The sequence below is a fragment of the Eurosta solidaginis genome, chromosome 4 (genome assembly GCF_040869045.1).
Source record: "Eurosta solidaginis isolate ZX-2024a chromosome 4, ASM4086904v1, whole genome shotgun sequence".
In the NCBI taxonomy this organism is placed as follows: domain Eukaryota; kingdom Metazoa; phylum Arthropoda; class Insecta; order Diptera; family Tephritidae; genus Eurosta; species Eurosta solidaginis.
This window is the reverse complement of record NC_090322.1, coordinates 35995162-36007800: the sequence shown is the minus strand read 5'-3', so window position 1 is coordinate 36007800 and position 12639 is coordinate 35995162. Positions and strand designations below refer to the sequence as shown.

The 12639-nt window shown below is 40.5% G+C and overlaps 1 protein-coding gene across 3 annotated transcripts in view; it reads right to left on the bottom strand.

The window, feature by feature from the left end:
* Positions 1-449: 449 nt before the first annotated feature.
* The window catches only part of LOC137249608 (uncharacterized), a 154302-nt gene continuing 142112 nt past the window's right edge, over positions 450-12639 (bottom strand). Inside the window, exons 3-6 of one of the 3 annotated variants that reach the window (XR_010952455.1) lie at positions 7900-8000; positions 965-1137; positions 741-912; positions 450-636 (exon numbers count right to left, since the gene is read on the bottom strand). Coding sequence is in view for 1 of the 3 variants with exons in the window: in XM_067781255.1 (XP_067637356.1) it covers positions 1518-2630 (1113 nt within the window). In the remaining 2 variants the exon portion in view is untranslated. Of the gene's footprint in view, positions 637-740; positions 913-964; positions 6444-7899; positions 8001-12639 lie in introns of those variants that run through there. The other 2 variants (XR_010952456.1, XM_067781255.1) reach the window with 2 other exon arrangements.

Sequence of the window (12639 nt, the reverse complement as noted above, 5' to 3'; positions counted from 1 at the left end):
ATGGCCATAAGCGAGGCCGTAGCGAAAATCGAGGAATGTCGGATTGGGGCAATGGACTTGCTGTGGGCAAATCGGGAATCTTACGAGGCCTTAAGGGTTTTGTGTCCTTGTTTTCATAGTAAAGGAAAACTAAACAAATCTACAGTGAGAGTACTTATGGATGTTATCACATTTCATTCCGCTATTGCACCAATGCTCCGACGGCGGCGTATATCAACAAGCTCCCTCTGCAGAAGCTGCCAGGATGAGGAGGAAGGGGAGTCGGTTCAACAGTTTCTCTGCCGATTTTCAGGACTGCAAACGAGAAGACTCAGATTTCTGCGCGCACGGTTTTTCGACAAGCCCTCGTGGCTCTACCTAACCTACTTTTGGTATTAGCTACATAGTCCAAATAAAGACAATTTAGCAATATTGAATATTAGAGTGATTTATTCAACAGTTTAGCGATTCGAATGTTCGCAGAAGGTGTATAAATAATCGGAATTCCCCAGAATTCGCTAAACTACTCTTTTATTTTGTTTCATGATTTACACATACTAAAAACACTCAGGGAACTTTGTTAAAATCATACAACTGCAGCTCCAATTTTAAAAATTTATCAAGTATTACCAAATTTGTAGCGGCCATTGTGAAAATCTGGAATGATAATAAAATATTTCTATTATCGAAAAGGTTTACTGCTAACGCAAACAATGCTTATGACGGATGCTAAGTCTCAGCAGACTGACGGTCTGGCTTACTTATTGTCAACAATAGCGGCATTTCTAAAACAAAAAAATTTTGCGCTGTTAAAACATTTTGTTGCATCTTTAGTTGTGCTGAAAATTGTTGTAATACAAGGCGATATTGCGCCATAGATTTAGTAGAACTCAGCACTTTAATGCTGCTCACAAGATGCTGTACTGTGATATCCTAAAAGTAAATTATTTTACGAAAGCATTCAAATCAAAGCTAAAGAGCTTACCAACTCCTTGCACAACAAAATCGGCAACATCACCAAGGGTCCGGCTATATAATAATATTGTCGATTTGGGTAGCCATCCAAACTCAATAGTATCCAATATATAAGTTAAGGAGCCCAAGGACTAGGGCTCCAAAAAGTTAAAGTTGGGGGCCGCCCCGCAGCCCCATTGCAACCTGAAAAGATCCAAATAAAAATAGGTTTTTCCGCTTAACAATATTTACCATTTATTTACGTTCAATGTCAAAAACAGACTGACTCTATCATTCACTTAACCTAAGCTCTAAGCTTCTACATTAATCTAAGTGATTTCATAATTGCTGACACTGCACTTCCCACGGTTGGCCAAAATAATATTTTTCGCTTGTGTGGCGAATCACACGGCTTGCATTTTGTCCGCATATCATATCGCTTACGCTGCAGTTCCCATGGATTGCATTTTGTCTGCTTACACAATATCATATCGGATCGTTGGCTTTGCTTGTGTTTGTTGAAGTGTGGTGTCAGCACATTCTTACAAGTAAGTGTGTCTGCCCCCTTGTTAAGTACCCCCCCTTTAAACATCTGCGTCCCGCAGATGAGCTCCTTTTTCAGAAGTATCCTTTGCATGGCTTGGCTGGTCCTGATCTGTGGTCTGATTTAGTCTAGGAAAGTTGATTGTAGTAGTGAGTTTTCTCCAGATAATGTAGCATACGGCTGCTAGAACGGCCAAGGCAAGTGCGTCAAAAATTAGCGAAAAGTGAAAATTGTTGCCAAGTTGTTTAAGCTGATTAATATTTTCCATGCTCAGGCCGTGAATGTAGTTAAGGTTCAATTTTAGTCCTTCGCTCGTGATGTTTACCAAGGGCGGTGGCAGGGCCTGCGCTGTGCGTACTGATCTGCTGGTGAATGTTTGATTTCCCACCGTGACTGTTTCGTTGTTCAAAATAATGACGTACGTTCCATTTAGGGTTGTGGAGTAGTTCTTCCCTTGTAATAGGCCTTCAAAGTTTGTAACAAATATTGTTGAGTCTGTGATCATCTCGACGGTTTTGGTGTTGTCTGGTTCAAAGCGGCATTTGGCATCGCCACCTTTAACTAGCCTAGCTAGGCACCCGTTTTCCCGTAGTTTAGTCAGGGATTTGGGAGAGCAAATTGTTGTGTTGCTGATCGAAGGGCAATCCTCGGTCACCCCGAACGTTTCAACTTCGTTTATTAGCATTTTTTTATAGCTGAGGTCAACGTGTTGTCCTTTTATAACAGCGGCCCGTGTTATTAGGAGTCGGTAGCCATCTGGTTTTACCTTTGGCATTGAGAGTACGTACAAAAGTGTGCTACCGTTTGAATACACGGAGGCCGAACCGTACTCTATGGCTTCAATGGTGTTCTGATATGGTAGGGAATCTTCCTCCATTATGAGCCTTCCAATCTCGTCTTGATCAAGAAGATTTGTGTTGATTACGCCAGATTTCGCTATTTGGCACGCTTGGACGACTTCTGACACCTGTTCCTTCAAGATAAGGACTTTGCTTAGGTCAAGTAGTTCGATATTCTCCTCGCTAATGTTTTTGCTTATAGCGTTAATGTGGAGCATCGCTTCGTTTGCTTTCTCGATTGCCTCGCGGGTACCGTTGAATAGTTTTTCGTTGACCCGGTACTGGTGATTGTTGTTTATTATCACGTCATTCATGCTTCGAAGAATATAGTCCCAATCCGCTGCATCTGGAGACCCAGCTATCCACTTCCATGCTGAACCAATCCAGTCAATGGAACGTACCCTTCGTGATTTGCTTATTTGTAGTTCGTCGAGACGCAGCTTAGTTTGATTTAGGTGGAAATTGTAGCACAGTCCGCACAGCCCTGCTTGTAATATCGTGCTCTGTTGACTCCATCAATTTGACCAAAGCCGTGTTGAAGTAGTTTAGGTCGACCACATGGACTAAACTGAAGTGTCCGTTCAGGATCCAACCACGCCCGTGCTCAATAGTTACTAGTGGGGAGCCATAATTGTAGATGTTGAGGCCGTACACGCCAGATATTAAAAATAAACTGTATTCCATTATGGAGAGAAAAAAAACTCATTAGTGTTGGTAAGATTAGTATTGACCATTTTTTGTTTTTAGGCACTTTTATTATTTATCCCAGGGACGGTGAACTAATAATAAATGGTTACATAATGTAAATCTTGTTTTCTTTTGTATTTTTTCCTTTTATTATTATTATTTAAAGAACATTCTATTGTATAATAAAAAAAATCTTTCCACACTAAGGGAAGAGTTAAAAAAAATTAAATTTTTTGTGTGCTTTTTTGAATTTTATTATTTTATTTATGTGTTTTTTGTTGCGTTTAAATGTATTCCTATATCCTACCACCGTCCTCGGCTACCCATCGTGGTACTTGGAAGGTCCACAGGATCCGAGAGCATGGATATGAAAGGGAGGTAGTTTGTAATTCTTTACTTTTGTTTGAAAGGTAGCGTTAAAGGCTACTACCCTTGGATCCTGCCGCCTTACAAAAACTCGTGGTAAAGAAGCTGAGGAAAGAGGATAATATTTCTAAGAATTATTGAAATGTTTCCTCTTTACCCCCTTCTTTAAAGTTTTTTATGTTTTTTTTTTTTTTTTAATTTTTTCTATTTTTTCTATTTGTCTAATTTGCCTTTTTAGTAAGCGCATAATTAGTTTTTTGTTGTGGGCAGATTTCTTCTTAAGAAAAAAATTTATTTTTTATTTTGCCTCTTTTATTAAGCGTGTAATTAATATTTTTGTGGGCAGATATTGCTTCATTAAAAATTTTTTAAACGAAAAATCTTTTCCTCTGTTTTTTTTGTATTTTTTGTTTTTTTTTTTTTCTTTTGTTTTTTGCAATATTTTATGTTGCCTCTTTAATCGCTTATGTGGTTTGTTATAGAAAAGATCTTTGATCTTGAAATTGACGCCTTTTTCGTGTCGTCTGTGCTATAGAATTTCAAATCTTTGGGCCCTTATTGGGACATCTTTTTGTTGTTGACTTCCCGTGGTGACCTTTTTATCTTTTTTTTTTTTTTATGTTGGCGTATTTTTTATCTGCGCTTTATGAATCCTTTTGCCAGTGTCTGTGAGCAATGACACTGTATTGTCTTTACCAACCGTTTCTTTTTTGTAAAGTGCCTTTTGTTTTGATTTTATCTGTTTATCCCTGACGTAAATCTCATCTCCTGGCCTAAATTCCTTAGCTCGTTTCCTTTTTTTATTCAATCGGAGATTTCTTAACTCCTGGTTTCTCTTGATTTGTTCCCTGATCTCCTTGTGGACCCTACTTTTGAAGTTGGTTAGGCCTTGGTAGTTAATTCTTTCGGTTCTGTTGAAAAATATGTCGCTAGGCTTCCTCTTTGTTACAGAGTGTATTGTTGTGTTGTAACGATCGACAGCAATATACACCAATTCCTTTGGTCTAGCGTTATTAATTTCTTTCCGGAGGCACCGATAAATCTCAATAATGGTAGAGTGGAATTTTTCGATCTGGCCGTTTACTTCACTTCTTTGAATTGGAGTCTGATATAGTTCGATTCCCAAACCTCTTATGTAGTTACATACCAATGGAGTCATAAATCCCCTCTCATTGTCGGTGACTATCATTTTAGGAGTTGTGAAATAGTGTATTACTTTGGCTAGCTTAGCGCGGAGAGTGACGGATGCTTTATTTTTAATGTGAAAAAGCTTGGCAAATTTTGAAAATGTGTCTATGCAAGATAAAAATTTCTCCCCTTGAATTTCAAAAATGTCCACATGCACTATTTCGCATGGATATTTCGGCACTGGGGTCTCTTTTATCGGTGGTACTGCCGGATGCCTATCATACTTGTTAGCAAGGCAGGTTTCACAGTTAGAAGTGAAATTTTTTATCCTACTAGCCATTTTGGGAAAATAATACTTTTCCAAGATTTGTTCCCTATTTTCTTTTGAGTTTCTATGGGCCCTCCTATGTTCTGTCTCTATTATACCGCAAATCCTATCCTCGTTGGCCACATCCTCGACCACCCTCTGAGTTATCCTAATTTTGTATAAAAGGAAATTTTCTATATATACTTCTTGTAGGAGTTGTAAGTAACTTTCTGGAATCTTTATTCCATTTATGAGTGCCGGGTTTAGGCGTTCCTTCAAGGCTTCGATTAAGCTGGACTTTTCAATTACATCTAGTCTCACATAATGACGAGTGAATCCTGGATGTGGGTTTTCAACACAAGTCATTGCATTCCCCTCCGTAAAAATTATTTGGTTTCGGAAAACGTTCAAAGGGGCTTCAACGTGTGGAATAAGGTCCGAAGAATCCTGTTCAGCACTGTGAGCTGTCCCCTCGTCACTTCTAGCTTCTGTTGGTGCATCGTTGGGTTCCGATGGTGCTGTCAAATGGTTTGCCTGGCATGGAATTCTGGAGAGAGCATCCGCCACGACATTCGATTTACCAGGAGTGTAAATCAATCTAGCCTTCCACCGCTTCAACTTGGCGTTATAGTTTCGACTTCCTAACGCAAAAGTGAGAGGCTGGTGGTCAGTGAAAATTCTAACTTCTTTCGCCCCATAGAGGTAGGATCTCAAGTTGTCTAGAGCCCAAACTATAGCCAACATTTCCTTCTCGTTTGTGGCATAGTTTTCCTCTGTTCTGCTTAAAGATCTTGAGATGTAGGCGATGGGTCGATCTTTCCCTGTTTCTCCTTGGGATAGCACCCCACCAATGGCATAGTTTGAGGCGTCGGTGGTAAGGTTGAACGGTTTTTCGAAATCTGGAAATGCGAGAATATCTGAGGAAACGAGTAGTTTTTTTAGAGTATCGAAGGCCTGAAGGGCCTCGGAATTCATTTTGATACGCACTCTTCTAGATTGGTTTGCCTTGACCTGCGAATTCTCACCGCGTGTGAGATTGGTCAAGGGTTTAGCAACCTTAGCGTAATCTCGAATGAACTTTCGGTAATACGACGTCATTCCCAAAAAGCTTTTTAGTTCCTTAAGCGTTTCTGGGGGTGAGAGGTTCTCTATAGCTTGGACCTTTGAAGGATCTGCCTTCATCCCGTCGGATGTTATTACATATCCCAGAAATTCTACTTCCGTTCTCATAAACTTAGTTTTTTCCAAATTCACTCTCAAATTAGCATCCGCAAGCCGTTTAAACACTATCTCTAAATTTACTAAATGTTCGTCGGTACTTTTTCCAAAGACAATAATGTCGTCGACATACACGTAGCATATCCTCCCTATATACTCTTTAAGAACGTCATCAATCATTCGCTGGAATATAGCCGGAGCGTTTTTTAACCCAAAAGGTAATCTCAGAAATTCGTACTTTCCATTCATTGTTGAGAACGCTGTTTTGGGTATATCTGTTTCTTTCATTGTGATTTGGTGAAAGCCTGAGGTCAGATCTATAGTTGTGAAATATTTTGCGTTCCCTAAACTGGCCAGCGTTGCATTAATATCTGGGATAGGATAGGCGTCTGGCACGCTGACTGCATTCAGACGTTTGAAGTCCACTACCATTCTATACTGCTTTTCACCAGAGGGTTTGGGTTTTTTCGGAACTACCCAAATAGGAGAATTGTACGGGCTTTTGGATGGTCGTATAATTCCTTCTTCAAACAACTCAGTAATTTGTTTTTCTACCTCTTCCCTCATGTTTGCAGGATATGGGTAACTTTTCGATCGATGATGCAGGTCCCCTTTTGAAGGCGTTGTAATTCGTCGGTCGGTTCATGTAGTTCACCTGTCTGGTTTGAACACTGTCGTCGACATCCATTCTTTCCGCAGGTCTTGGGGCTGCGGGTCTAGCAGGAGGTGCGGTGTTCGTCCCTTGATTGCCTTGGTATCTGTTGTAGGATGACCGGCCATTCCCTTGAGTATTGTTCCGATTCGTCCAGTTGTATGTAGACCGTGATCGAGGAGGTAACGGTGGTCTCTGAGTAACTTGTGACACGGTATTGGTGGGGACAACTACTCTATTTGGAGTGTTTGCATGGACTATTGTGTTCCTTAACGTTAGGTTCTGGATGTCAAGGCAGGCCGTGTAAGCTTCTGGCAGTGTTTTTGGCTTCTGCACTATAAGCATACGTGACAATTCTGGACTGAGGCCCCATATGAAAACATCGAGTGCCCTGTTACGGTACGTTTCCACAAGGACCGACACGGTTTCCTGGCTATAGTCATCGCACTTGATTTTGTTCACTATTAGAGACAACTGATGATTGACCGTTGCGTAGAAATCATCTAATTTTGAACCTCTCTGAGCTAGCTGATTCAGTTGGTGCTCTAAAGTCCTAATGTCCCTTTTGTCTGCGTAATGCAGTGATAATACCCTTTTTATTTCTACCCAATCGCTATCGAAAACATTATACGCTACCAGTGCTGCATCGGCAAAGCCACGGATTTTCTGCCTAATATGTTGCAGGATGGCACGATACAGGGGCCTTTCCTTGACGATATCGTAGTCCGACAGAATTCCTTCAACGCTGTGAACCCAAGAGATGTATTGAGAAGGGCTGCCTTCAAAAACTTGCAGCTCCTTCACGCAGTCGGGGAGTCTGCCAATATCCTTTAGGTCTTGCTCCGACAGTGGTGTTCGCACCGCTGCCAATACCCCCTGTGGCTGCGTTCTTACGCCACCCTGTTCTACTCTTCCCAATCGCTCATCGATTCTGGCAAGATTTTGTTCTAAACTCGCGTTATTGCATTCAATTTCCCCTAGCCTAGAGTTTAGAGCAACACCGTTGCTTTCTATACCCCCAAGGCGTGTCTCAAGCCGCCTAATCTGCTCGAGCAGAGCATTAATGCCCCCATTAAGTTCATTAACTTTCGTGGCTAAAGCGTCCATTTCAGATAAAAAAAAAATTTTAGTTTGAGATTAAAAAATATATTTTTAAATTTTAATTTGGCACACGGTGGCTCTTTAAAAATTGTTTTTTATTATTTTTTTTTTTTGTGTTACTTACTGGCGTTCGCGATCACCTGACGGGATAGTCCTTATAGCACAGACGATTTATTTTTTTTTTTTGTTTTAGTTTTAAGGTTGTCCTTACACTTTGACAGTTTCCTGCAAAGAAAAAGAGGACTTTAGTTACATTTGTGAAACTTTTACCGCGTTCTTATGGCAACGGCGACATGTACCAAGTTGGCGTTTCACAGTACATTAGTCTTTAACTAATTATGGTTTTGGTCAGGGGAGGCTGTGTCACTCCTTTTTAGTCGTCGACAATCAGATTGAAGGCAACCTACTAAGGCACAGTTGCTCCACAACGCCCTGGACATATTGCGAATCTTTAGCGTGTTCTTATGGGTACGCTGAAAGTATCGCAAGTAACGAGTGACCGTTTCCAGTGTGCGCTGATGTGTACCCTGGAAACTTCACAAAAGGATAAGCCGGCCCAAGTGTGTTCTTATGTGTACGCTCGGGTTAACTTTTAAAGCCGGCCCAAGTGTGTTCTTATGTGTACGCTCGGGTTAACTTTTTCAGAAGGAAATTTTTGCCGTATCCTGAAGGGAGCGGCAAGTTGCATATTGCAAAAAAAAAAATTTTGTGTACATGACACGGTCACAGGAGTCGTTAACCATTTTTCGGCCTTTGGTATGGTGAGGTCCGTCCTAGAAGTATAGGTATACGGACTCACCCAGCCTGTGTGATTATACGTGCACTTGGAATAGCAATAGTGGGGCCGTAGGATAATTCACTTATAAAATGTTTCAATTTTCGTGTTGAATTTTATTCGCGCGCCAGAGGATCTTAGGGGTCACAGGCTCGCTTCTTTTAATATTATTCCTGTATAGCCCTCTGAGGGCTTTTAGGATTGGACGTAGTAACTTACTGCGTGTAGCATCACTTTTCACTCAACTTTTTGTTATTCACTTGTTTTTTTTATTATTCGTTTTACCTCTCCTGGGGAGAGGAGCTTTTATACCCTGGAGGGTCCCGAAGGGAATCGCAGAGTTAAGCTATCGTTATAACCGGAGGGTCCCCTCGAAGGTGAATCTCGGTTTTGGTATTTTCGTTATTGGCTGTACAAGCCTTAAATTATCTAAGCTGAGGTCTTGCCTCTCTATATTTTTTTATTCCTTTATCGGTAAAATTTCTATTATTTTTTTTTCTTAGCACTCCACTATCACTATCACTTTGTCACTAATCACTATGGACTTCACATTTAAGGAGGTCCTTTTTGAAGGACCCACTTGCCAGTGGGTCCCTGCTCGGGCGCCAGTTAAGGAGCCCAAGGACTAGGGCTCCAAAAAGTTAAAGTTGGGGGCCGCCCCGCAGCCCCATTGCAACCTAAAAGATCCAAATAAAAATAGGTTTTTCCGCTTAACAATATTTACCATTTATTTACGTTCAATGTCAAAAACAGACTGACTCTATCATTCACTTAACCTAAGCTCTAAGCTTCTACATTAATCTAAGTGATTTCATAATTGCTGACACTGCACTTCCCACGGTTGGCCAAAATAATATTTTTCGCTTGTGTGGCGAATCACACGGCTTGCATTTTGTCCGCATATCATATCGTTTACGCTGCAGTTCCCATGGATTGCATTTTGTCTGCTTAGACAATATGATATCGGATCGTTGGCTTTGCTTGTGTTTGTTGAAGTGTGGTGTCAGCACATTCTTACAAGTAAGTGTGTCTGCCCCCTTGTTAAGTTATATTACAGATTATATCAAGTATATAAAAGATAAAGATGCCAAAGAGTGACCAACCACAAAAGTAATTTAGCAAATGGAATGCCTTACTAATGAGCGCATAGATCTCTTTGATGCACAGCAAATACGCCACCGAACCCAATTGCCCGTAATCAATATCCAATAGCTGCTGCTGTGGCGCCAAATGATAGGCTACAATTTGAGGCAATATTGCGCACAGCCACTCCAAATAGTGTTCCAATGTACGCACATACAAACACAATTGAATAACGCGTAAACGTATTGTTAAGATGGCCCAAAGACTACTCCAAAAGAAACCAATATAATTCAACCACATTGATGTGATTATGAAAAGCGCGAGTCCCAGCAGCGAAAGCGTTACAAAGTAAATGATAAGGTAGTTTAAAGTCTTTATAAGCTCGCATTTTCGCACGTCCAAACGTAGACGCAATTTCAAAGCGACTTCGATCTCTTCGAGTACTAGGAGGAATTGAGCATGCTGCTTGCGTCTGTTTGTAGCCTCCATGAGTATTAATAAGGTTGTAAGCACTTGAAAGCTAAAGATTTTGATTGTCGCTACATAGGTGAGTAGAAGTGTTGGTAAGCTGTGACGCCACTATAAGCCATGCAAATAGAGATAGCAAACGGCTATTGCTAACAGACAAATATAGAAACGTTGAAGATTGTTGGTGCGTTCGCGCTCACTAGGAAACAAGCATTGTTTAGTTTGGCTTCGTATGAAAGTTGATTGAAGCTCGACGGAGTACTCGCCCACGCAAGACTTGTTATAAATACCAAAGAATATGCACAGCTGAGCCAAAAGCGTATTATTTGTACCATGTTTTTATGGTAAGAAATGGATTTAGTTTATGACAGTGTTGTAGAATTCTGCAAGCTTTGGCCTTATCTAATTATCATACACATTTCAATTTAAATTAAATAATTTTAGATCTAGATAATTCTATATTGCGATGAAAGTTGAAGCATGCCATTTTAGCAAGTCTCCACTCATCATTTACCGCTGCGTTATTGTTTTCAGAGCCGCGATATTCTCATTTTGTTTCAATCGGATGGTCATTCTTATTCATACTCTAAGTTTCCATCTTTATAAATGGCTCTCCCTCTCGTTACTGGTTATCACAGGACAGTGGTACAAGTCGATATTAGGACCTTCTATAGTGGGCATACCCTGCACGCTGAAAATTCCACAAAAACGGTAGTCTTCTTATCGCTACAAGAAGAACCATCCGAAGTCTGCTGAAACGCCATATGTACAAAAACACAATTGAGAGACAATTTTTGGGTTTTTGGTTGCAAAGAAACGTCGCATTGGTTTTGAACGAGTGTTTTGCCGCGGTACGCATAAAGGCGAATACTTTTTCTACGGTAAACAAGAAAATACATACAATGACTGCAGCCGGCAGAGTATTGAAATCATGTTTTGCGACTTCAACGCTTTGTTTGCCCTACAGTGAGAAAATTAAGATATATCCCAACGGGCAAAGGCTGATTTACTTCGCTGCGGCTCGCAGTAAAGTCACCTGCAGTATCAGGTTTCAACATAAACGGATATAAAGCTACCTGGCTGTCGCCGAATCGGAACACCTCATCATTACCTTGAAATAGCGAAGATTTGCGTACGTATCTGTGCAGCGTAGAAATTACACGCAGTGATGCAAGAGAAGTATGCTCTCGAGAAGCTGCACCGAAACAGTCGGATTATGATTACCCCATCGGCTCGAATTCCTTTTCGACAAGAGTAATATTCAACCTGTCAGACCATAGATTTCCCCTTAAAAACAACTGGTATGATGCCCAGTCATGGGTCATGCATATGGGCGTAGCAGCACGTGGTGCATTCGATCGGTGAGTGCTAGGAGCTTGCTAAAGGGAGTACTTTTCCTCTTTGTTAGATAGCGAGAAAAAGGACTAACCCAATATTAAAATCGCTGAGAACGGAATATATGTTCCGCCAAACGACTATGGCGAAGTAAAAATGGCAATATCCCGTCTAAGGAATTAAAACGCCCCCGAGCTGTTCAAACACGATCATATGTCTCTATCTTGCAGTCCAAAGGTGGTTGGTCCTCGAAAAGCGACTTCGCAGATCGCGCTAACTACCATGGAATAACTCTGCTTAACGAACCCTAAAGTCAGCAAACTGATTGGACCTTATCAGTTCAGCTTCATGCATACTAAATCTACTATGTACAAATCTCTGCGATAGGCTATGTCATGGAGAAAATATCCGATAACCGAGTCGAAAAGCACATCTTATTGTAGACGATGTTGGTGATCAACTTCATGAATGGATGTGGCAAAAGGGAAGAGCGATTCAGTGTTCATATTAGTCTAGTATAAGTCTCGGCATTTGTTGAGAAACGACAGTGAGAGATTATCCGCACTCAGTTGAAAATTACTTTAATTTCCTTATCGCTAGATATGAACAATGTTACAGTTAATTATTATCACAGCCAAACATGCCACAAGCTAATAAATTTGTTTTTCTCATTTCACACTTCAGAGGACCATCAAACTTTCAGCTGTCAAAATGGAACAACAATTGAGAAGTTGGTTGCGTGTCTGCATATTTTTCGGTATATATGTGAGTGCAACAAAGAGAATGTCACCAATCTACTATCTACAAAGTTGCTATATTTTTATACTCCACAGTGTCATTTGTACATTGTATTGTAACGAGTTTAGGGAAATTCCGCTTATTTGAAACCTTCTGCTAACGTTCGAATCGCTAAACTGTTGAATAAATCACTCTACTATTTAGTATTGCAAACTGGTCTTTATTTAGATTTCTTCAATAGTGGTACTTCACAATTATACTTCACAAGCAATTGCGTGTTTAAATCAAAACTGATTACTGACCACTCAGCTTGTTGCGGCTTTTATACTCTCCGTTGCTTCATTCGATTATTTCTACTAAGGTCTAGTAATTTCGTGAACTTCATGCTTGTTTACCAGCCATCTACGTACATGTATATTTGTAGTGTATAATCTCTCGCATAGCCATTTTTTTTTTTTTTTGTTT